The 25143-nt window shown below is 62.4% G+C and overlaps 1 protein-coding gene across 6 annotated transcripts in view; it reads left to right on the top strand.

Moving 5' to 3' along the window:
- The window catches only part of IQSEC1 (IQ motif and Sec7 domain ArfGEF 1), a 113571-nt gene that overhangs the window by 62100 nt on the left and 26328 nt on the right, over nucleotides 1-25143 (top strand). For 5 of the 6 annotated variants that reach the window (XM_068557293.1, XM_068557298.1, XM_068557295.1 and 2 more), the window contains exons 2-3: nucleotides 9406-9697; nucleotides 14133-15379. In XM_068557293.1, coding sequence (XP_068413394.1) covers nucleotides 9406-9697; nucleotides 14133-15379 — 1539 coding nt within the window. The remainder of the gene's footprint in view (nucleotides 1-9405; nucleotides 9698-14132; nucleotides 15380-25143) is intronic. The other variant, XM_068557296.1, reaches the window with a different exon arrangement.

The raw sequence follows: 25143 nt of genomic DNA, 5'->3' as shown, positions 1-25143 counted from the left end.
GAGCCTGTGTTCCAGGGGTCTGCTGGGCAGCAAAGAGGGTGCGCCTGGGGCTGGACACGCGTTTATTCGGTTGCTTTGTGATCACCGTAGAGCCTCATTAAAGCAAGTTTAGGAACTGGGTAAAAGCAGGAAGTCTCCTGACTCTCCTGAGCCTGCCAAGCCCTCGGGCCGCCTCCAGATTGTCCAGAAAGCTCGTCACCTCGCCCATTTTGGATATGGTGCTGCTCGTTAAGCAGCCAGAAGTGACCTCGGATGTTCAGGTGGGTGTTTAGGTGGATGTGGCTCCAGCCTCCCGCAGCCCCTCCGTCTGAGGCCTCGGCGGTGTCTGGAGGCCCTGAGTGCTCCCCGTGGGCTCGCCCGCTCTGCCCCTCCCTCCACCCTCCCCAGGTTTCCACCCGGCCCTGCAGGCTGAGACGCACCCGCTCCTGCTCGCCGCCCCTCCTGAGGTCCTTCTAGGTCACACTGACCCAACCCGCCCACCGGGGGAGGTGCCTAGCATTGCCCGGCCTCAGTCTAGGGGCTCCCCAGCTTCTCCTCCCTGGGAGGGAAAGGCTTAAGGGTGTCCGCCGGGATCCGTAAGTCCCTTCGGTTGCCAGCTAGGCATCCGTCTTCACTGAGGACCACTTACCAGCTGTGGTCCAGGCTGCGAGGCCTTAGTCCTCCCTGGAGATGCTGCCTCCACCCAGACCAGGGAGGAGGGTGGGTGACCGGCATAGGTGCGGCCTCCGCGGTCCCCCGGGGACGCCCTCTGCCCCCTTCTTGCGGGCACACCAGCTCTCTGTCCCTTTGCACACTCACTTCTCCCTTCACATCCACCCTGTGTCCTCGTGTGCTGCTCCTCGGGGCCAGGCACGTGTCAGAGTGGGAAAGACCGGGAGGATGGCCTGCGCTTGCATCCTGACTCTGCCCCAAGCTCTGCGTCCGTGGGCGAGCCCCGAGCCCTGAGTCTGCATTTCCCCGTCGGCGGAGGGGGCAGGGCCGTGCCTTCCCCACGGGGTCACGGCGGGGATTAAGTGCATGGACGTGGGCGAGCCCCGAGCCCTGAGTCTGCATTTCCCCATCGGCGGAGGGGGCAGGGCCGTGCCTTCCCCACGGGGGTCACGGCGGGGATTAAATGCATGGACGTGGGCGAGCCCCGAGCCCTGAGTCTGCATTTCCCTGTCGGCGGAGGGGGCAGGGCCGTGCCTTCCCCACGGGGTCACGGCGGGGATTAAATGCATGGACGTGGGCGAGCCCCGAGCCCCGAGTCTCCATTTCCCGTCGGCGGAGGGGGCAGGGCCGTGCCTTCCCCACGGGGGTCACGGCGGGGATTAAATGCATGGACTTAGCTTGTGCCAGGGCTCCCACGTGGCACGCTGGGTGAGTGTATGTGGGTGACGACCCACCCCAAGCCACAGCAGTCCCTGTAGACTGGTTTTCCAGACCCTGATGGAACGCCTGCACTACGCCGAGGCAGCCCTTCCCCAGTAGCTGAACTGCTAAACGCCTCACCTCCCAAAGCCTCCGGGCTGCCTTCACGCTGCCTGTGGCCCCGCAGACCTGCCTGCCCTTGTTGCCCCAGGATGGAGGACACGGCCACCAGTTCCTTGCCCCCCTCCCCTCCCCTCCCCTCCAGACCCTGCCCTGGTCTGCCTGCGTTCCTCCCCCAGGACCTGGTGCAGAGCAAGACCGTCCCCTCCCCCTTCTGGGCGACACACCTCTGTGAACCTGGCCTGGGCAGCAGAGTCACAGGAGCCCAGGGGGAGCTTGCGAGGGCCGGGCGTCAGTTGTCTCTGGCCTGGACTCCCTTTCTGGAAATCAGAAACCCTGAACAGAGCGTGGTGGAGGCCACGAGGCCTGGAGGCGTGAGGGCGTGTGTGTTTGGGAGGCTGTCTTGCTCGGGCCTGTGCGTACCGCCGGGAGTCTGGAGGGAGGCTCTGGCATGGGCGTCTAACCATGGACAGGCCTGCAGATCGCTCTTCCTCTGTGTGGGGCCGGCCCCCTCGGAAGAGGGTGGCTTTTCCGTGTGATGTGACCCCAGCTGGCACCACGCAGCCCGGGCTGGCTTATCTCATGACCACGCACGACCCCGAGACCCCCAGGCCCTGAACCCCAGCCCTGCCCCCAGCACGTCAACTGCACACGCTTCCTCTGGGCCGCCAGCTGGCAGGTGCACCCACCTGGGGTCAGGTCGCCTGCATGGGTGACCTTGGCCCAGTGACTCAGCTCCACCAGCCCCACGTTCCTCATCTACAGAAGGGACAGTGGCCTAGCACCCGCCCCCGCCCCCCGCCTCGGTCCCCAGGGATGGTGGTTGGGTTACAGGCCACGTAGGTTAAACACCCAACACAGCTCCTGTACCCAGAAGGTTTACAGAGGAGAGTTGCTACTGTATACCCCAAACCCGTGTGTGTGTGTGTGTGTGTGTGTGTGTGTGTGTGTTTCACTCAGAAGTCATAGAAGCACAGGGCGTACGTCTGTCTGCTCTGAGGCCAGGCTGCCGGGGTTCTGATTTCACTCGTGAGCTGTGTGACCTCAGGATGGGCCCAACCTCTCTGTGCCTGTGGGGTGTGTTGGGCGGTCAAGAGGACTAAGTGAGCTGCACGTACAGCTTAGAACACCACTGACTACGCAGATATTAGTATTGTTTCTGTCAGCAGCGTCATCAGTGATGGGGGTGAGCAGCGGGTCCCTGCTTCTGCCCCGAGCCTCCTCTGACTGACATCTTTCTTAAGAAAAGTCATTCATGACCTCACAGGCCATAATTAGACATCCGTGGCCCAAGAGGCCGAGGGTCCCCTGCCCTGACTCTCCCCAGCTAGAGTCAGGATGTGGCGTCTCGGCTGTGGGGCCTGGGCCCCTTTCTAGGACCCTCCTGCCTTCCCCTGGGAGCCCGTCACCCGCCTTCGTGGCCCAGTGCCGCAGGGGCGTGTCCGCAGAAGGAGGGGCCCTATAGCAGGCAGGGTAGGTGACCCACCTCTAACTGCTGGGACATGCAGGCAAGGCCTTCTCAGTCGGAGAATAACTGGAGACAGCAATCAGAAAGCGCTTTTATGAGCCGAGCAACTTTTAAGGACTTTTCACGTACCGACTCTGTAAAGCCTCACAGCAGGCATGTGAAGTTGGCTCTCTAATCGCCCCCATCTTACAGGAAAGGAAACTGAGGCACGGAAGGATTCCTGCCTGTGGTCACACAGCTGGTGAGCAGTGGAGCCAGAATTCCAGCCCAGACGTCTGGCTCAGAGGCGGCGGCCAGGAGCCCGTCCAGCCCCTCGCTTGGCAGAGAGGAGGCGGGGAGGCTTCAGATGTGTCCTCTGTTCTTGTGTGGTTTCCGTCATCCCAGGGCTGTCGGAAGCTCCAGGCGCTGTGATCCAGCCATTTCCCCACGTAAACATAACACAGACCAGCCTTTAGTGCGAGAAGGATGTTTGGAAAACGGGAGAAGAGGAGGAGGAGTCTGGGGTAACTCGGCGACGCAGAGCTTGGAGTCCCCAGGCCGGTGTGGGTAGGGCTGGGCCTCTAGGGCCAGTGTGGGCGCCTCTGTGTGCAGCTCCCCCTGCTCTCTGGCACCCGCCGCTCGGCAGCTCCCCCGCACACACACAGCCCCCTCCCGCTCTGTAGCCTCGGGGCCCCGTTGTGCATGTGCGGAGCTTGGCCCCTCGGGAAGGAGCCAGTCTTGGGTCCCGGTCTTTGCCGGAGGCTGAGGCTTTCAGGGACTCAGCCCTCACAGAGCAGGACTCCCAGTGGGGTGGTTGGACCCCATACACACTCGCCCAGGTGATCTCCACGGTGACCGGGAGCGCGGGAGCGGGGGCCGCAGCAGGCAGGGGTGGCCTTGTAGAGGAAGTGGGACTTGAACTGATACCTGGGTGTGGCCTCAGAGGCCAAGAAATACAAGTGAAGGGCAGTGGGGTGCAGATGGATGGCGGCTTCTAGCCAGTGCAGGAGTCCTTCAGCCACACCTCTGACAGGTGTCTGACCTGCCGCAGCTTGCACACCTCCAGTGACAGGGAGCTCATCACCTCCAGAGCAGCCCTGACCACATGAGAGCATTTTTTCTCGAGCAGGGCGATGCCGGTCATAGTTCTGTCTGCAGCAGGATCTGCTCTGTCCTCTGCCTGTCAGCCCGTCAGAGGCTTGACCGCAGGCCTCATATCCCCTCTGGCCGCTGTTCTCCTGGCTACGCGGTCTCAGCCCTTGGTGGGAGGTCGCCTCGTGCTGTAATTGGGGTTGGCAGACGGGGCCCCTCTCGCCCCCAGCTGGCGTCCATCGTGGTCGTGTGGTGCGCCGTGCTGGCAGATGTGCAGAAGGGAGTCTGTGATGGATTAGCGATGTCTGCCCTGGGCTGGCGGGAGCAGGTGGGAGCAAAAGCGCCCAGGCTTAAGAACCCGTCTGGGGCTCAGACGGTCTTCCGCTATGATCCGATACCTGTGATGGACGGTAGGGCTGGGTCTGCCTCTGATTTTTTACTCGTCCTTGTTAGTGACTGGCTTCTCGGTTTGTATTAAACTCATGTCAGCCAAAAAGGTCCCCCAGTCTTTTTCGTAAGAACAGCCATCAAGCTAAACCTTCCCCCATCTTGACATTGTTTCCAGTATATTGATATATAATTAATTTAAATCAATCCCTTGTTGACAGGCATTTAGATTATTTCCAAGTTTTTATAATTAGAAACAACACTGCGGTGGAATTCCTTGTACTCACCTCTTTGCGTATCGGTCTGATTTCCTTCGCGTGAGTCTCCAGAAGAGGGATTGCTGGATCAGGAGCGTCTTCTGAGAGTGCTGGCACCAGGCTTAACTGTCATGGAACGTCCCAGAAACTCTAAACTGTCAGGGAATGGCGGGGACTTGGGACGGTGCCCGCCCATTCCTAGATTTGCACATGGCCCGGGAGTCTGTGCGTGATCACAAATTCCATCGGGCAGCTGAGGACCGACTCGGGGGTGTCCGGTCCTGGCTGATGGACACAGGCTTTGGGAGAAGCTTCCCCAAGAGAGAAAGGACCTGGGTGGCGAGAGGTGGAGCTCCCTCCCGTCCGTCGAGCGCGGTGGTGAGGAAGAGGCGTGCAGGGCGGGCTGGGGGCTGGGCCAGAGCTCTGTGTCCCTGGGGCAGCCTGCAGCGGGCATCCTGCTGTGGGGTGCCTGTTCTGCTCAGGGGACAGTCCCTTCTCCCCCAGGAAGGAGCTGGGGGCAGAGGCGAGTGCTAACCAGGACAGACGGGCTTCGAGCCCTGAGCTCCAGGGTGTGGGGAAACGTCTCCATGGGTTCAGGTCAGGCATCTGCAGGACTGAAGGTCAATGACCAGGTCTAGCTGCTGCCCTGAAAGGTTTAGAGCGGCGTGTCCTGAGCGCATCTGCTGCTGCCCGTGCTCGTCGGCACCGGGCGTTTTCACGCCAGACGTTGTCCTTGCGTTCGCCAGGGCTTTGGCTCTGGTTCAGGAGACTCTCTCGGTGTCTAATACTGTGTCGCTTCTGTTTGGGGCCATGAAGGAGTGATGTCCTCTGGCTCAAGACAGGTTCTTACGCTACGTGCTCTGCTCGCTTTTGCCCCCTCATCTCTTGGAGGACAGTGAGTCACGCTGGTTGCCATAGGATGGCCTGGCCATCTTATCGGGAAGGTCTGAGGTTTTGATTTGGGGGTGTGCAAGGGCTGCCACATTGCACAACTCAAGGGACCCCATTCACGTAGGTTCGGCAGGACTTGGGGACAGATGGAATGGGGTGAGGGTGGGAGTTTGGCCGTAGGGGAGGGACTAACTTGGTGACTGAGCTCAGGACTCTGGCTCCGTCACTGCGTGGTGATGGGCGACCGTCACCGGTTAGGTTTGGGGCAGGTGGGATGTGCCGGCGGGGGGTGATGTAAGAAGCCGCATTCCGGGACCGGCAGGTGGCTGGCCTGGGAAGTGCCTGCACTCACTCGGCAGGTGTCACTGGGCCCTGTTAGTCTGGCACGTGTGTGTCGGCATTTGGGGAGCATCAGCCAGCAACGAAGAAAAATGACCCATGTCCTCACAGGGCTCAGATACTGATGTGGGGGGCAGACGGCAAAGGAAAGACAGGAAGAATACATCACACTATACAGCGTGCTGGTGGGCAGGCCACTGAGTGTGGGACTAGGGTTGCTGGGGAGAGGGCGGCGTGGTTTTAACTCGGGCGAGCAGTGGGGGCCTCATTGGAAAGTGGCACTGAGTAAAGACCCAAGGGAGGTGAAGGTGTGGTGCGTGCTGAGATCCAGGGAACAGCGTTCCAGGCAGACGGAACAGCCAGGGCAAAGGCCCTGAGGCCTGCCTGGCCCCTTGGAGAAGAGAGGAAGGAAGCCGGTGAGGCTGGAATAGAATGAGCGAGGGGAAGAGGGGCCAAAGTGCAGTCAGCCGAGGTCAGGCCTGAAGGGCATTGCAAGAAGGACGGTGTCTTCCCAGTGTGACGGGGAGCAGGGAGGCACTCGACATGGCTCCCGTTTGGTCAGGATTGCTCTGACTGCTGTGGGGAGAAGAGAGGCGGGGGCATGAGTGATAATCCAGGGAGCCGCGGTGGCGCTGGCCTGGAACACCTGCTGACCAGTGGGCAGGTAGGGGTGTTTCGAAGGTCGGGCTCACAGGGGAGAGGAGGCTGCAGGTGACTGTCAACCCCTTCTCTTGGCCTTAAAGGAGGCCCGGCCCTCTCCGCCAGGCACCTTCTGGAACCTGCTGGCTCGAGACGGTCGGGAGCCAGGTCATGGGCAGAGCAGGAACCCTAGGCTGGCACAGCCCCAGAAAATCCCTGCCTTCCCCCAAGCACCTCCATCCCCCATCCGATCCCGAGTATACCCCGCATGCTGGGGCCCAGCCTCCACACGGAGGGGCTCCGCACAGATGTCCTGTTCATGAGCTCAGCCGGGCGGCCAGGCCTGGCCCCTCCGCAGGGCAGAGCGTGGCCGTGGGTCCGGGGCAGTCCCCTGCCTGTCCTTCCTCAGCTCCCTCTGCCCCAGACCGTCCCGGCCCGGCCCGGCCCACTGCGGGGGGATAGGGGAACGGCCTTTCACCTGTTGACACCTGTTCACATCGCTCCGAGATCAGGTGAGCGCCGGCGGGGTAGGGGTAAGGGGCCGAGCCCCTTCCCTGTGAGGGTAGACACCCCCTTTGTTGGGGGGCGTCGGGCGCTGGAGGAGAGTCCAGGCCCCCGGCAGGAGTGGCCCGTGAGGCACGGAGGGACTTCCTGCTTGGACCTGCACGGACCCTGCCCCGTCTCCATGGCCTCTGCAGACTCAGGGCTCAGAGACTGTTTAAAATCCTGGCGAGCTGAGCCCCGGCTGCTTCTCTTCAGGACACGGTTCTGTTTGCTGTCACCCTCTTGCTGGGAAAGACAGAAGAGGCTCTGACAGAAGTGCTTCCAGTGGGGGTGCAGGTGGAGATGGTCCTGGGGAGGCGCGGTGCAGGGGGGGGCTCGGGTCGGCCGCGGGCACCTCCGGGGCATGCATCGCCTCCGGGGCCCGTGGGCTCCTTCACTCTCCCCTCCAGCTGTCCGTCCCGGGCTGTGGGCTTTATCAGGAGAACGGGAGAGTTTGCCATGCTGCCCGTCCCTGCCCCCGTCCACCAGCCCACGCAGGCCCCCGAGGCCCCGAGGAAGCTGCTGCCCGGTGCCCACGAACGGCAGGAGGGTCTCGAGCGGTGGTGGGCCTGAGGCACCGAGAGCGGCCCACCTGGGTCACGGACAGGGGCCAGGCCTTGCGATGAGCCTGAGCCCTTGACTCAAAGCCGCATTGACGCCAGGCACCCAGGACTCTTCCCCGCGGAGGACCCTCGTCACACCCCAGCCCCTGGGCGCCGGCTGGGGTGTCCTCTGCTGCAGGAGACACGCTGTGTGTCCCCGTGGGCCAGAGCGGAGGGTCTGCACTGTTCTTAGACGGCCCGCCGGGCAGCACGTGCTGGGCTTTACAGCCAGGTGGGCTGGGGTGTGCTGGCTCCAGGGCCTCCGTGCCCATGCCCCCTCCCCAGGAGGCATGTTACACGCTGGGCAGGTGGCTCTGCCGGCCCTGGGACCCGTGGGGACAGTGGGAGCGGAGCTGGGCAGGTGGGCCGGTCACAGAGGCTGCTGAATGCAGGGCGTTCCCACTGCTCTGAAGGCGGGACTCTGGAGGACAGACTGCAGCTCACGGGTCTGTGGGCCCTTCCCTCCGCTGGGCCACTTCCAGAGGGACCCCTCCCTGGCCCCAGGGATCAATGGACCGGGGAGTGGCAGGGCGCCTCAGGAGAGGCCGCCAGAAGCTGCCAGAAACTCGGTTGCACGTTTCCCCCTTCTCTCTGTGTCCCGAGTCTTCTAAGGTCATGAGTTTGGGATGAGTAAGCCACCCCTCTGTCCCCCCACCGGGCACTTGGAAGGTTGAGGGATCTGCACAGGCCTGGGACGAGGGCGGTGGGGTGGAGGGGAGCCCCCGGTGTTGGGCTTTAATCCCGACTCACCTACGTTCTACCTGTGCAACCTCGGACAAGGCCTGTGCTGTGTGGGCCTCAGTCTCCTCACCTGGAAAAGGGGTAATAATCCGTCCTCTGGAGGGAGACTGGCTTTAAGATGTAGAGAAAATGTACACACAGCTCTGTGTTTGTCTCCAAGCTGGCTGTAACCAGCAGCACGGATGGGGTGGCTTGGACAGCAGGTGTTGATGCCTCACGATGGGGGGCTGCGGGCCGAGATAAGGTGTGGGCAACGTGGCTCCTCCTGAGGCCCCTCCTCTTCTCCCTGCATCCTCACAGGGTCGGCCGTGTGTGCGTGTGTGTGTGTGTGTGTGTGTGTGTGTGTGTGTGTGTCCGTCCTAATCTCGCCTTTGAGGACACCAGTCAGTTTGATTAGGACCCTCATGACCTCATTTTAACTCAGTTACCTCCTTAAAGACAGTCTCCAAACGCAGACACATTCTGAGGTGCTGGCTGTTAGGGCTTGAAGTATGCACACGTTGATGGGGAGGGACCAGTTCAGCCCATAACAAACACCAGCACAATGCCTGACTCCCCCGTAGGTATGCAGTGAAAAGCTATTTTGTTAATTACTGTTTAAAAAAAAAAATGAGTGGTTTACTTAAATCAGGCAGTGGGAGTGAGGGAGTGGAGGGGACGGGACCTGCTGTCTGTCAGTGAATGTCACTAGGCACCTGCTCTGGGCCGGGCCCGCTCGAGGTCCTGGGCTCATCAGTGGACCCACGGGGCCGACCTTCCCGTGGGAGACGCACAGTGAACAGGGTCCTTCAGGGAGGGGTGCTGGCTGTGAGGAGGGGCGAGCTGTACAGAGAAAGCGGAATCACCGCAAGGGGAGGGGAGCCTCGGGAAGGCACGGGGCAGAGGGTCACGTGGGCCCCGGCCGCCCCTGGGGACCACCCGTAGGAGGGCGGGGGGACGCCTGCGGGGCCCTGGGCTCTGGGTTCCCGCTCACCGGAGGCCCGTCCTCTCTCTGCAGCGTCGAGGGCGAGGCCCCCAGCAGCGAGACTGGCACGTCGCTGGACAGCCCCTCCGCCTACCGCCAGGGCCCCTCGGCGCCCGGCTCCGGCCTGGGCCCCGACCACTCCGAGCTCACGCCAGGGGGCGCCTATGGGCTGTATGCGGGGCCGCCCGGGCAGCAGCGCACGCGGAGGCCCAAGCTGCAGCACTCGACCTCCATCCTGCGCAAGCAGGCTGAGGAGGAGGCTATCAAGCGCTCACGGTCCCTCTCCGAGAGCTATGAGCTCTCCTCCGACCTGCAGGACAAGCAGGTAGGCGGCCGGCCACGCGGGCCACGCGGGGAGAGGCGCTGGGGGTTGGGGGAGGCCGCGGTGCCAGCGCGGCCTCGGACGACGCGGCCCTTGGCTGGGGCCGCCCAGGGCCGCGGGGGGCCCCGCGTGCTCCACAGCCGCGCCAAGGCCGGGGCCGTTCCCTGCGGACGTGGCCTCTGCCTCAGCCCCAGCCCGGGCTGGCTCGTCCCGACGCGCGGAGGGTTGCGAGGGAAGGAGCCGACGCGGGACGTTCCTGTCCGGCCTCGGCCTCTGCCCGGCTCACAGCCCTCCTCGCCGGGCTCCGGGGCCCACGCTGGGTGTCAGGACCTGGTGCCGCCAGTGCGCGTGGGTTCCGTGGCGGCCACGGAGGTCCTGGGGTCCAGGAGAGAGCTGAACCTTGGGAGGTCTGCAGGAGGGGCCCTCGGGGAGGGGGAGGTCAGCTCACCACAGAAAGAGCACGTGCTCTGAACCGAACAGCGAGCCCGTCCCCAGCGAGGCCAGGCTGTTCATTCCACCCCTCAGTTTACAGCCCTGTGTCCTGGGGGAAATCGCCTCCTTGCAGGTTGCCCTTCCTCCCCGGGGCCTTGGCCCAGACCCACTGTGGGGCTGGCACATGTGTACAGAGCGACGGGCATGCATGGCCTGCCCGCTTGGCCTCTTAGGTTGATGGGAGAGAGGGGAGGGGTCCCGGTTGGGTGGCAGGTGGGGGGCAGAGGGAGTGCGAGCTCATGAGGGGACAGAGGCTTCTCACTCGCAGCCCCTCAGAGTGCAGGCACGTAGTAGGCACTTTACTCAGAATTCCTGTGCGAAGCTCTGGCAGAAAGCCCCAGGCTTCAGGAGCACCCCCAGGCTGCCAGAAGCAGCGGGGCCGGCCTGCCTGTCGCTCTCCCCAGCTCCTGTGCCCTGAGCTGTGGGCAGTCTCCTTGTGAGCCCGGGCGGCTGCCTCTGCCCTGGCCTGGCTGCAGGACCTGCCCGGCAGCCCCTCAGACACCAGGCTGCAGAAGTCGCCTTGCCCGCTCACCTCCCACGCCTACCCTGGCCTGGACCCTCTGTTTGCTCCCCAGTCTAACTGTTTGTCTCTTACAGAGCAGAGGTCTGGGCCTGGTGTAGCCCCAGACTTCTGCGGGGAGCGGTGCGGTGTGGGTACTGCCCCGGGCGGGTCTTCCGCCGACACAGTCCCTACTGGCCCCCTCTCCCTGTTCTTGGTGCTGCCCTGTGACCTTGGACAGCCCTGCCTACCTGCCCTGGTCTGTATCTGTCTGCCTGTGAGTTGGGACTGATGAGGGGGGTGGGGCCCGCAAGTGGCCAGAGCCTGAAGCAGATGATCCCCGTCAGGCAAATATTTGGGAGCATACAGACCCCTGGCCTCGTGGCGCTTGGCCTCGTGGCCAGGCCCACGGCAGGGGCCTCTGTTCCATTTATCAGTTTCACCCGTATCCAAAGTGGATCAAAAACAGTTTATAGTAACAAACGTCTGCAGCAGGACCATTAAAATAGAAGTGGGAAAGGTTAAAACTTCAGAGAGGCCTGTGGAGGTAATCATATGCTTCCTGCAGCCTTGATGTGGCCACAGCTGTTCATTTTCATCCCTCGCACATTAGCCCGATGCCCACCGTGTGCCAGACCCCGTGCTGGGCGCCAGGGAGTCACCAGGGGGCAGGGTGCGGCCCCAGCCCTCAAGCAGACGCTGTGGTCCAGAGACAGGTTAACAGTTAAGACACAGGTTAATTCCAGAGCGTGATACAAACTCCGGGGATGAAGAAAGAGGGGAGAGAAGCCGAGCACCTGTGGGAGGAGACAGCTTGGATGAGGTGCGGGGGACCTCTCCGAGGTGGTATCAGAGCTGGGTGTTTGAGGACGGGGTCTTCCAGGAAGAGGTAACAGCAGGCACGAAGGCCAGAGGCAGAACCACTTGGCAGAAAGGATGGCCGGGAAGAGGGGAGGGGTGGGGAGGTGATGCTGAGGGCCACCGAGCATTCGACTCTCTGCTGAGCCTCCTGGCAGTCAAGGTGAAAATAGGAGGAACAGGACAGATTACACGGGAATTTCCAAATCAAGGTAGGGTGCCCGGTTCCATGAGAGGGTAGAGTCTGGGTGGCGCAAAGCCCCATTTTAGTGGAAGGAGCCCAGTGCAAGGTCATGCAGTGTCCGCTGGCCCTCAGCCTCCGCACCTCCTGGCAGTTTCCTGTCTGAGCGGGAGGCCTGAGTTGGCAAGGGTGGCAGTTCTGCTTTGTGGGAGGGTGAGCCTCTCAGCTCCTCGTCCCGTCACTTGTCAGAGCCTCTGTCCCCCTCTGCAGGGGGCGGGGGGCTCCTGGGGTCCCTCTGCAGACCAGACGCTGTGTCAGGTGAGGGTGGTGCCCAGCAGGCGAGCACAGACGGGTTGGGGTCCCTGCCCTGCACCCCCAGTTAGCGTTCAGCTTGGGCCTTGGGTCGGTTCTGGCCCGGAAGGAAGAATGAATGACCACGGTGGGCCCGGGAGCTGAGTAAGAGCGGGCCTGGGTCTGTGTGTCCCCCGGGGGAGGCCGGTAGGAGGGGCTGAGGGGGCTTTGACGACGCAGCACAGAGCCCACGTCTGCCTTCCCGAAGTCTCTCCTGTCCCCACCCAGATTTGGGGGACGGTCTCAGGCCAGGAGTGTCGCTCCAGGGTTCGCGAGATCCAGAGTCAGAAAGAGAGAAGGGACCGTGAAGCGCACTCTGACCTGTGCGGTGCCCCTCCTCCTTCCCACCCGAGGGGCCCGGAACCCAGGCCTTGGAGGGCAGAGAGGAGAGGGCTTCCCAGAGCTCAGCCGTGGGCCCTTTGTCGGCGCCGTGGGCTTTCAGAGCTCCACTCCAAACCCAGAAAACAGACGCTGCTCACAGATGCGGAAGTGAGGTCATCGCTTTGGATGCCGTTCAGTAACTTCAGGGCGAGAGGAAAAACAGACCCGCCCTGGCTGACTCCAGGTCCGGGCTTTGAAAAGTCATTTTCATCCTCACCCCGCCCCCCAACTCCTCTCGTGCGAGGGGCCGCTCGGCCCCGCCTGCCGCTCCCCCTCCTGTGGGCCCCGGAGAGCTGCACGTCTGTGTCTGGGGGGAGCTGGCATCCCTCAGGGAGACCAGGACCCACCCTGAGTCCTGAGTGAGGCTGGGAGCCCCCCTCCCCCTTCCCGCCCACCCTCAGGCGGCTCTGAGCAGCCTCTGCCCCACTCAGCCACGGCCTGGGGTTTGCTCAGTGAGGCGTGTGCCTCTGTCCTGGACAGACTTGGCCTCTCGAGGGTGGGGACCTTGTCCCCCTGCCACCGGCGTGGGCGTGGCGCCTGCATGGAGCAGACAGCGGTGCTCTGCCCCCGCGGGATGTGAGCACGCCTCATTCCCAGGGACCCGAGGCCTTCCCACCCACATCAGGGGCCACTCTGTCCGGCACCCAAGGGCTCGGCTTGGCCGACCAGCCAGCTCCTTATCCTGGGCTTTCCTGGGTTCCGAAGCGCGGGCTCTGGCCTCACTCGGGAAGCAGGCACGGGGAGCGGCCCTCGGGGGCTGTCCTTAGTCCTCGGCCGGCGTGAGCCTAGGACTTCACAGGCCCACGTGGCACACGGGAGTCCCAGCGCCCCTGCCTGCCTGCAGCCCGGCCCAATCGCCAGGCTCACAGAGCCTGCTCTGGGTCTGGAGGCCTCCAGGGGTGTGCTGGGCCTCTTCTCTGGGCCTCAGTTTCCCCATCTGTCAGGGAGGGGACTTGGGGCCCCCACAAACTGTCTACACTTCCCAGGAGTGCAGCCGAGGGTCCTGCATCTCCTCAGCCCCGTGCTGGCATGTGCCGAGGGCCTGTCTCACCTGTGCCCACCGCTGCCCTGCGAGGTCCGTCTGATGGGACTCAGCAACCGCAGGGTCCAAGGCTTCTCAGAGTCACTCCACTGCCAAAGGGAAGGGCCAGGACTAGGACTAGGCCCAGGCCCTCGGGCAGTGCCGCAGGCGGAAGCGAGGCTGGAGGCCTGCGGCCAGTGCTCGGCGCCCAGGGCCTGCTCGGGCGCGGGCTTCTCTGTAGTTGTGGCGTGCGGGCTCAGTTGTTGCGGCACGTGGGCTTCGTTGCCCTGCGGCATGTGGGATCTTAGTTCCCTGACCAGGGATCGAACCCGCGTCCCCTGCGTTGGGAGGCGGATTCTTAACCACTGGACCACCAGCGAAGCTCCTCGGGCCCATCTCTTAACCTGCACCTGCCGCGGGCTTCCGGTCTCTGGAGGGGCTGCCTGCACCTCTTCCACCACCTCCAAGTCTCATTCAACTGCATGCCCCAGGTACACCAGGGCCAAAGGCTGCTGCGGCCAGAGAACTCTGGGAAACCCCCACCCTTTAAAGGTTCTGAGAAGTCCTGCAGGGAACACTTGCTTTAACTGGGTCTGACCCCTGGGACGCGCTGGGCCTCCTGGGCCGTCCTCACGCTCCTCTCCTTCCCCCGCAGGTGGAGATGCTAGAACGGAAGTATGGGGGCCGCCTCGTGACCCGCCATGCGGCCCGCACCATCCAGACAGCCTTCCGCCAGTACCAGATGAACAAGAACTTTGAGCGGCTGCGCAGCTCCATGTCCGAGAACCGCATGTCGCGCCGCATCGTGCTGTCCAACATGAGGATGCAGTTCTCCTTCGAGGGGCCCGAGAAGGTGCGCAGCTCCTACTTCGAGGGCAAGCAGGTCTCAGTGACCGACAAGGGTGCCCCGCTGCAGGCCCTGGTGCCGGCTGAGTGCGGAGACCTGGGCCCGCCGCCTGCCCTCCAGGCCCCTGCCCCGGCCGGCGACCTCGCGGATGCCATCACGGAGCTGGAGGACGCCTTCTCACGGCAGGTGAAGTCGCTGGCCGAGTCCATTGACGACGCGCTCAACTGCCGCAGCCTGCACGCCGAGGGGGCACCCGCGCCCGACGCGGGGCGGACCCGGGACGCCGAGCCCTCGCCGGCCCTGCACGGCGCCGAGCACCGCCAGCTGGACGAGATGACCGCCTCGTACAGCGACGTCACCCTGTACATCGACGAGGAGGAGCTGTCGCCACCCCTGCCCCCGAGGCAGGCGGGCCGCCGGCCGTCCAGCGCCGAGTCGGACCTGCGGCTGCGGCCCGGGGGTGCTGCCCAGGACTACTGGGCCCTGGCCCACAAGGACGACAAGGGGGACACGGACACCAGCTGCCGGAGCACGCCCTCGCTGGAGCCGCAGGAGCCGCGGCTGCGCGGGGAGCACCTCCCGCTGCTCACCATCGAGCCGCCCAGCGACAGCTCCGTGGACCTCAGCGACCGCTCGGACCGCAGCTCGCTGAAGAGGCAGAGCGCCTACGAGCGCGGCCTGGGCGGGCCGCAGGGCAGCCCCAAGCATGGCCCCCACGGGCCCCCCAGGGGCCTCCCCCGGGAGGAGCCGGAGCCGCGGGCCCGGGCGCCCAGGCCCCTGGACGGCCACCTGGCCATCAATGGCTCGGCCAACAGGCAGAGCAAGTCCGAGTCGGACTACTCGGATGGGGACAACGACAGCCTGAACAGCACGTCCAACTCCAACGACACCATCAACTGCAGCTCCGAGTCTTCGTCCCGCGACAGCCTGCGCGAGCAGACGCTGAGCAAGCAGACCTACCACAAGGAGACCCGCAACAGCTGGGACTCGCCCACCTTCAGCAACGACGTCATCCGCCGGCGGCACTACCGCATCGGCCTCAACCTCTTCAACAAGTGAGTCCCCGGCCGCTGGCGGCCCGGGCGGGATGAGGGGCGGCTCCGGGGTGGGGCTCGGGGGTGGGGGGGGGGGGGGCGCGTGGAGTGGCGCCTGCTGCGCCGCACCCGCCCCAGCGTCCGGCCCTGGGTGGTGCGGGCACGGGGGTCTGAGCAGGGGGCGGGCCGGGTGCAGGTCCGTGCCCGTGTCCGTGCAGCCTGGACTCGGGCCCACACCCGGGAACAGGGCACTGGTAGGCCCTACGCCCTCTGGGAGACTGTACGTTGGGTCCGTGGCGTGGCCGCCACGCCGCGTTCTGGCAAGGCGCCGTGGGGGCCGCCTTGAGAGCAGGTCTGGGGCAGGCGGCTGGTATTTAAAGCTCACTATTCTTAGCACGGCTGAAAATAGCAAGTGGAAGGGCAGGCGGGCTGAGCATTCCCTCGGAGGGGCCGCTGGCGGCTCTGGCTGTTAAACCTCGGATTTCTCCTCACTTCCATCCACAGGGCCTCTGGATTTGGGGTCAGCAGACGCCGGCCTGGCGCTGGCTCCTCCAGGGAGGGGGGCGTGGCGGGGATGTGGCCAGCCTGCTTGGTGGCTGCTGACAGCTGTCCTCCGTGCTTCCCTGCTCCCCGCTTCCTCTGCTATACGGGGGTGGAGAGTCTTGGGGGCACTTCTGAGCCATCCCTGGTGCAGCTGGCAACGCCGGCGGGGGGACTCAGAGAGACCTGTCCCGAAGGGCACGTGTGGGGGAACTGTGCAGTCCCACAGGAGCCGCCAGGGGCTGGGGGTCATTGGTCCTCGATCAGCTGAGGACTAAGAGTCTCGGACCCGTCACATCTGCCAGGGGTGCTCTCCTGAGACTCCATCTGCATGTGAGGACCAGTCCCACTGCCACGCAGTCCGTGGCCAGAACAGCGCGCTGAACGGGGAGGTCATGAGCTGCCAAGCCCATCCTGAGGTCTGTCCCGAAAGCCTGCCCCCACCTGCTTCCAGGCACAGCCAGCTCCCGGATCGTCTCGGACCCTCTTGGGGGAGGCTGGGATGACCTGGGGGCTCCCCCAGTGCCCAAGGTTCCCTCGTCCCTGGCAGACGTTGTGTCCTGACGTGGGAGTCCCAGCTGGGTGGACGGGTGGAGGCCAGAAAAAGCTGCATCCCTCCCCCCAGCAGCCTTGGCCTCTGTAGATTCTTTCTGGCTCTGTTAGTCTTTAATTACACCTGAAACGCGTGAGTACACTCTCCACTCAGCGTAGAAGGTGAAAGCCTTCCAGCTCGGGTCTCTGTGCACGTGTGGTCCAGCGCAGCTCCAGGCCAGGCCGCCTGGGTGCGGACCCCGGTCCTTGCCCTTCCTGCCTGTGTGTCCCTGGGCAGCTCGGTCTCTGCCACGGCGGCTTCATCTGCATGGTGGCACCGAGCCCAATGGTGTCCAGCTCGCAGAGTGTGAGTTGGAGATGAGCAGATGTATAGGTTGCTCAGCAGCGCCAGACGTGCGGCGAGCTGGGCCCGAGCCTCCCTGCTGTCCCCGTGGCCCCTGTTGACGTGACCTGGGCCCAGGCCACACCCACTGTCCCCCCTGTGACGCTGCCACGCGCTCTGCTGTTGGAGGCCGTTCCCATTGGTGCCGCGCGCCACCTGGTCTCTGTGCTGCTACGTGGGGTCCACGTGCGGCTGTCCAGGGTGGTCTGGCCACTCGCTCCCATGTTTTCACAGTCACCAGCCACGTGACAGTGACCGTGGGCCTGCCCCTCCCACACGCTCCCGAGTCTCTGGGGAAGGGGATAGCTGGAGGGGGCGGTGTTTGGGGCTCACGTGGGCATGTTGTCCATCGAAGTAGAGCCTGCAGCTGGACCTGGAGGGCCCGTTTCCCCACACGCTGGACAGCACTCCGCCTTGTCTCCCACCCCGATCAAAGCATAGAAACAGTGTGTCTATTGTTTCAACTTGGATTTCCCTGCCTGCTTCTAAGATGCAGCGTCCATATGTGTGTCTTTCGGCCATTTGGGTTTTTTCTCCTACAAAATGCCTGTTCCTATTTTTTGCCCATTTTTCTGTTTTTTCTCATTTTGATTTACTAGTGGTTCTTTATATATTATAGATACTAATCCTTTGTAATTACAAATATTTTCTTCCTGTCTGTCACTGGCCTTTTTTTTTTTTTTTAAAAACTTCTGAAATAGAATTCACAGACCATAAAAATTCACCCTTATAAAGTGTACAGTTCAGTGGTTTTTAATTATCTATCTTTTAACTTCGTGTATGCTTTGTTGGTCTAACAGAAGTTACTAATTTTTGCATTTTTTTATCGAGGTGGAATTGACATGTAACAGTTTCAGGCATACAACATAATGATTCAGTATTTGTATATATGTAGTCAATTCATCAGTGTTCTTTTTGTTTATTACTTTTTTTTTCATATTTTATTTTAAAAGGCTCTGCCCCAGGTCATAATATAGTTTTAAAATATTTTCTTCAGGACTTTCTTAGTTTTGTTTTATATCCTTTAGGACTTTAACCTGGCCTTTGGTTTGGAGAATGGTACAAGGTGAGGGGTGTAGTTTTTGTTTTTTGTTTTTTTTTAAAATTTATTTATTTATTTATTTATTTTTGGCTGTGTTGGGTCTTCGTTTCTGTGCGAGGGCTTTCTCTAGTCGTGGCGAGCGGGGGCCACTCCTCATCGCGGTGCGCGGGTCTCTCACTATCGCGGCCTCTCTTGTTGCGGAGCCCAGGCTCCAGACGCGCAGGCTCAGTAGTTGTGGCGCACGGGCCCAGTTGCTCCGTGGCATGTGGGATCCTCCCAGACCAGGGCTCGAACCCGTGTCCCCTGCATTGGCAGGTGGATTCTCAACCACTGCGCCACCAGGGAAGCCCCAGGGGTGTAGTTTTTATAGTTCTTTGTAAATTAGCTGGTTGTCTGCAGACGGTGTATTGAGTAGTCTGTCCTTTCTCTGTTGACTTGAAATCCCATCTCATTCCTACGTGAACAGAGCCTGTGCTTGGATCCTTTCGTTCACTTGGCAAGTATTTATTGAACACCTGCTGCATGCCAAGCCCTGTGCAGGGGGCCTGGACTCAGCCCTGAACAGAATAAAGACCCTTGTGACGCTCCACGCTAGTGGGTAGAGGCTCTGTGTGTTCCTTTGCCAACATCAGACTTTCAGTTTTACGTGTTTTTTTATTAGGACAGAAACCACTCTTTTGTTCTTTTAAAAAGTGGTCTTGGCTCTTGTTGGTAGTTACTCTTCCACATGGATTGCAGAGTCAGCTCGTTAAGACCATGAAAACTCCTGGTGGACTTTGCACTGGAGCCCCTTGAGCTTGGGGGACCTCGCCCCTCTACAAGTTGAGGGACAGAGGTGAGGTCCAGCCACAGGCGGTGTTTAAGTTCAGGTTGAAGGTAACTACAGTCCGTCCAGCTCCCCCGGTGGCAAGCCGCAGTGCAGGTGGTCGCCGGCCACACGTGCTTGGCGGCTGCATCCCTGGCAGTGCGGGTCCAGGATGGTCCCCCGGCTGCAGAGCCCGCCGTTGGATGACGCGGGTCTCGCACGCCGAGAGGGGCAGGTGGCAGGCTGGCTCCTCCGAGCGGCGTGCGGGGCAGGTGTTGGGAGGTCGTGCGGCGACAAGCTCCGGCCCTCCTCAGTCTCCTCCTCCTCCTCCTCCTCCTCCTCCTCCTCCTCCTCGGCCTTGGTTGTCCACCTCGGGGGTTGTTCGGAGGATTGAAGGCGCAGCCACAGCGCTGTGGCCACCGGCCATCTCCCGAGTCTCGCCAGGCCCGGGAAGGGCTGGTGGTCCGACCCGAGTAGATAGAGGGCCAGGCCCTGTGCGGGGCGAGCAAAGCTGGGAGCCGGGTGTCCCTGAGCGGGCCCTGGAGCCGCTGGACGAGGATGGGCACTGAGCAGCCTGCTGCCCGAGGCCGGGGCCCCTGCCTGGGAGGCCCGACCTCAGCGCCTCTGTCCTTTCCCTCCTGGCACCCTCCTCGCACCCCCACGTGTCCACTGCCCGCGTCTGCTCCCCATGCTCTCCCCGTGGCTCTCCTCTCCCCCCACCATTTCCCTCCCTCCCCAGGCCCACACCCAGGCTGCCTTTCCAACAGTTCTTAAGTCCCACCCACTCCCAGGAGGGAGCTTTCCAGCACGGACACCCGCCCCCTCCAGGGGGTACGTGAAGGGCCTGAACGCTGGATCCAAAGTGGGTGAATAGCCAGCTGGGGAGGAGAGAGGGAAAACAAATGAAACCCGAGAAGGTGAAGCAGGTTGGTGGGGAGGGGCTGTCCCCGGGGCCACAGAGGAGGCTGCCGCCGTCTGCCTGGCATCCAGATGCGCCTCCCGGGCTCCAGGACTGCACTTCCGGCTCGCAGCGCTGGGCACCGGGCCGGGGCCGGGAGCCGAGGCAGGAGGGTTTCGGCCCCGGTTCAGCGTATCCGCTGCAGGGACTCGGCACCGCCCTGCACTCTGAGCCTTGCTGGCTGCGCCCAGAAACTGGCCGTGAGGTTCCTGCCCGCCCAGGGCCTGGTGAGGGTTAGAGACCGTGAAACCGGGAGCCGCTGGCCAGGGTGCCGCGGATGGCAGCGGTTGTGCTCCGCGGGGCTCCTGCGTCCAGAGCCATTGCGGGGGGCCTGGGGCTCGGGCCTTAGAGGACCCAGGAGGTGGCTTAGCGGGCAGAGCAGCATGGAGCACGGGAGTGGCTGATGCCCACGTGCACTGACGTGTGCCCGGTGCTGTCGTATGAGCCCACCGTGCTCACGGCAGACCGTAGGGAGGGGACCGTCACTAGCCCGCTTTACAGTTTGGGTGAGCTGAGGTGCCGAGAGGTAGCTTGCCCGAGGCCCCACGGCCGGTGGATGGCCGGACTGGGATTCACGCCTCCGCCGCCTGGCCCCCGAGCACAGCCTCGTAAAGCCCGGTGCAGGGACTGCGGCCTGGAGCGCGGCCTCCGCGGCCCGGCCCACTCGCTGGGCCTCGCGTGTGCGCTGAGAGTACAGGGGGCGCCGCCACAGCGGTGAGAGCTGGGGTCCGCACCCCAAAGCCCGGAGGGGCACCCAGCGGGACCTCCTTCACGCCCCTCCCTCTCGCCCTCGGGCGCGGGCCCAGGTGACCGTGGGCCAGGCCAGCCCTCTCCCCACTCTGGACGAGTGTCCTCATCCCCAGAGCCGCCCCTGATGAAATGGTGCCCTCGGAAGGGAGTGAGGGCCTCTTGTCCAAGGAGCACATAAGCCGGGCCTCGGAGACTACTTGGTGTGCCGGGACTCCCGACGGGCAGGGAGCTGCTCACCTGGCCTCCGAGGTCCCTCCCCGCCCAGGGCCTGCGTTTGGTTTGGAGGCAGGTCTTCTCCGCCCAGCGCCGGGCCGCCGCCTGCCTCTCCTCCTGCCCTCTGTCCACTGCCCGCTGGAGCTGCTGCAGAGAGCCCTGCCGCGAGGCTGGGGTGCTCCGAGGTGCCACCCTTCCAACGTCCGCGGGGCTCGGGGCTCGGCCCGCCTCCCAGTAAGCGGCAAAGCTCGGGTTGGGCTCCCGATTCCGTGCGCCTTGGGCGTTACGTCTGTTGTGACCAGTGAAGAGGACAGTGGTGACAGCCAGCCTGCGTGGTTGCATGTTAAGTTGGCAGCTGGTGCCGAGCACTTCGTGTGCGGCATCTCGCCGAATCCTCACGGTGGCCTGGGAGGCGTGGCTGCTGGCAGCCGGGCCGCGGGACCCCAGGCGCTGGCTCGAGGCTGCAGAACCAGAAGTGCTGGCTGTGCCGGGCCGTCTGCTGGTGCTGGACGTGCTGACGGTTTAAGTGACTGTGGCTCTCTTAGGAGCACTTTGAGTTGGGTCTTTGCAGATCAGGGTCCTGTTCCCCTTGACATGAGCCACTCCTCCGGCCCGCGCCACCCTCAGAGCGCTGTCCCGGGTCTGGGCTGGCTGGTGCCAAGGGCCTCAGGGAGGAAGGCAGCGCGGGGCAGGCCCCACGGGTGTTCCAGCCATGCCAGTTCCTTCTCTTTTTTCTAAACTGAGTATGGGTGATTTATAATATTGTGTTGGTATACAGCCAAGTGATTTAGTTGGGTTTTTTTTTTTTTAGATTATATTCCATTATAGGCTATTACAAGATATTGAATATAATTCCCTGGGCTTTACAGTAAATCCTTGTTACTTATCTGTTTTATGGATAGCAGTTTGTATCCATTAATCCTTTTCTTTTCTTTTTTTTTTGCCTCATTGCACGGCTTGCGGGATCTTAGTCCCCCGACCGGGGGTTGAACCTGGGGCCATGGCAGTGAAAGAGCTGAGTCCTAACCACTAGACTGCCAGGGAACTCCCAGTATCCACTAATCCTATACTCCTAATTTGTCCCTCCCTCCCCCCCCTCCCCCCCCCCCATTAACCATAAGTTTGTTTTCTACCACACGTCTGTGAGTTTGTTTCTGTTCTGTATATAGATTCATTTGTATGATGTTTTAGGTTCCACTTATTTATTTATTTTTGGCCACGCCACACGGCTTGCAGGATCTTAAGTTCCCCGACCAGGGATCGAACACGGGCCCCCCTGCAGTGGAAGCGCAGAGTCCTAACCACTGGACCAGCGGGGGAACTCCCTAGGTTCCACGTATAAGTGAGATCATGTGCTATTTTTCTTTCTCTGTCTGACTTACTTCACTAAGTATGATCACTTCTAGGCCTGAAAATGGCAATGTTTCATTCTTTTTTATGGCTAACATCCCATTGTATATATAGGTACCACATCTTCTTTATCCACTCCTCTGTCGATGGACATTTAGGTTGTTTCCACGTGTTGGCTATTGTAAATAGTGCTGCTACAAACATAGGGGTGCATGTATCTTTTCGAATTACAGTTTCGTCTGGATATATTCCCAGGAGTGGGATTGCTGGATCATATAGTAGCTCTATTTTTAGTTTTTTAAGGAACTTACATACTGTTTTCCACAGTGGCTGCACCAGTTTATGTTCCCACCGACAGTGCACAAGGGCCAGAGGGTAATTCTTCCACCTTGTCTCTGGGATAAGTGCAAAAAAGACCCCGGCAGCCACGTTCAGCTTGGGTTTCTAGTATCAGAAAGAACTTTGTGAAAATCAGAGCTGGATAAAATAGGCAGTCTGGGGAGGTGATGAGCTTGCTGGCCGTGGAGGTGTGCGAGCCGATGGGAGGTGGCCGCTTCTCTGCAGGATATTGGAGGGGTTCGAGCCTAGATTCCAGAGTTGAAGGGCACCTCCAGGCTTGCAGGGCCCCTGGGTGCTGAACTTGGTGAGTCCATCCCTCGCCCCTGCGGCCAGTGAGAACAGCACGGGGATGGCTCGGCCTCCGACCTTGGGACATCCTCGGGCCCTGCCGGTGTCTGTGCAGACCCCATGTTGGTCTCTGTGTGCATCAGGCCCTTCTTCATTGGAAATGATGGGCATCCGATCAAACTGGTTCAAGCAGAGAGGCCTTACTGGTTCGTGGACCTGAAAAGCCACTGGGCATCTCTTGGCCGTGCCCCACCATCGCGCCCTCAGGGCAGGAGGGCAGCCAGCAGTCCGGGCTCGTGGTCCAGCCTCACGGCAGCCCTGCAGGAAGAGAGGCTCCCGCCGGCGCCGTCTGAACCACTCGCTGTCGTCAGCGGGGTGCAGCACTCTGACCGGCCAGCCCAGGCAGCCCATGGGGTCAGGGGGCGGAGCTCGAGGGGGGTGTGGGAAATCCTGAGGCCGACAGGGTGCCGGGCAGACGCCCACGTCCACGTCTCTTCAGCTGCTGCAGCAAGTGAAAGCGGCAGGAGGAGCCGTTGTGGCCCCTGCAGACCCTGCTGGGAGGAGAGGGGTTCCGGCAGGTGGGTGGTCCTTAGGTGCAGAGACCGGCCTCGTAGTAACCGCCTCCCGAGAGCCCCGGGCTCAGGCTCGAGGACAGAGATGCGAGGCTGGCGGCACCACTGTGGTCTGCACGTGCTCACCTGGCACAGTTGACGAGAAAAGCTGGACCTGGGGACAGCAGAGGCTGCTCGCAGGCCCAGCAGACGGGCAGCGGGGGTGGGGGGCAGAGGCCCGGGCGCCCGGGATGCAGAAGCGCGTCAGGTGTAGATGGTGAAAATGTCGCCTCCGCACCTCGTGGATGCTGGTTCTGGAGGGTGGAGATCAGAAAGCTAGAGAAGGAGTCGTCGAGGGAACCCGGAGAGATGGGGAGAGCTGGCTGCGCAGAGGTGGGCAGAGCAGATTTGCAGCCCTGGTGGGCTGGGAGCATAGAGTGGAACTTTACGGGCTTCTACGGGCAAAGGGGTAAGAACCTGGCTCTCCCTCGCTGGACAGCCTGGTGCACAGCTACTCGGCCTTTCTGGGCCCCGTTTGGTTTTTTTTTTGAATTTTGTTTATTTTTTTATACAGCAGGTTCTTGTTAGTTATCCATTTTATACGTATTAGTGTATACATGTCAATCCCACTCTCCCAGTTCATCCCACCACCACCCCCGCACCACTTTCCCCCCTTGGCGTGCCCCGTTCTGTTACGTGTCCAGTAAGGCTTTTGCGTTGGTCGTTCCTGCTCCCAGGGACCTTCTTCCTGGCTCCAGGTTCAATGCCACCTTCCCAAGGAGGCCTTTCTAGACCGTCCCTTCTCACCCCATCCAGCTGAAGTCCAGGCCTTCTGTGGTCACTACGGCTTCCCCTTGGTTTAGCTCTGCCTAGTGCTGGCCCTTTTCTTAAACAGCCATGAAACCAGCGTGTCTTCCAAGGGCTTAGAGGCATTGACTCATTTGATCTTCACAGTGACTCTGCTGTGTGCACTGTCACTCCCCACTACGCAGGTGGGGAGACTGAGGCACAGAGAGGGTGAGTGACTTGCCCTAGGTCACCCAGCCAGGGAGCGGAGCTGGGGTCTGAGCCACGCCTGGGAGTGTCTCTCCTGGGAGTTCATCGCGCTCCAGCGAGGATGTGTGTTCGAGGGCAGGGACTTTGTCTGGACCACAGGTGTGCTGGTGCCGCACCCACCCAGAGCAGGCGCTGGATGGATGCCTGGAGTGAATGGAGAAGTGGATGAGGGGCGAGGGGCCGGAACTTGTCCTGCAGGCTTGGGAGGCCCTGAAGGTTCTAGAGCAGTGTCCTGGGAACACGGGCCAAAGCAGCCCCTCCCAGAGCCACGTCGGCCCCAGCCCCGGAGGACACAGCACGTTCTGTTTCTCTGGCCAGACGTGCGCTATGTGGGCCGGGCCCCCGCTGGCCCCTGAGGGTGCACAGGCAGCAGGGCCCCAGGCTGCGCCTCTTCAGTCCCGAGGGCCTGGAGCCGCGTTCAGGCTCGCAGGCAGGGAAGGGGGAGCCAGAGCTGGGGGTGGCGGCGGGCCCCTTTGCCCGGTCGGGTGGGCTCTGTCACAGCCGGGTGAACTGCTCTGTCCCGGCCGCGTCCGCTGCGTGTTGGCCGGGCCTGCTGCGCTCGTCAAGTCTCTCAGGGACAAGGCGGGCAGAGGATCCTTTCCATGGGGTCCCCTGCGTGCTCTGGGGGATCTCAAAGCCCCACAGGACGTGCCTTCCACTCTCCTGCCTCGGCCCGAGCCCGTCCAGTGCCCCTCACTGCCCCAGGGGGGGGGCGGGCAGGGCTGTGGGTGAGCCGCAGGCCGAGTGTGTGACCTACCCACTCAGGACACCTGGGCTGCTCCGGTCAGCACGGAGCCCTGTGAGGGGCCAGTGGACCCAGGACCTCTGCCCAGCAGGGCCCCCGGAGTACACGCGGGGCAGCTGGGGGCCAGCAAGATCCTGCGGGCCAGGGACTCGTATCAGTGCTGGCTCTCCACGGTCGGGGAGATCACTCCCCTTGCCGGCCGCGCGCATCCCGA

Source organism: Eschrichtius robustus, chromosome 12, assembly GCF_028021215.1.
Source record: "Eschrichtius robustus isolate mEscRob2 chromosome 12, mEscRob2.pri, whole genome shotgun sequence".
Classification (NCBI taxonomy): Eukaryota; Metazoa; Chordata; class Mammalia; order Artiodactyla; family Eschrichtiidae; genus Eschrichtius; species Eschrichtius robustus.
Note: the sequence above shows the minus strand (reverse complement) of the source record. Positions and strands in the feature narration are given on the sequence as shown.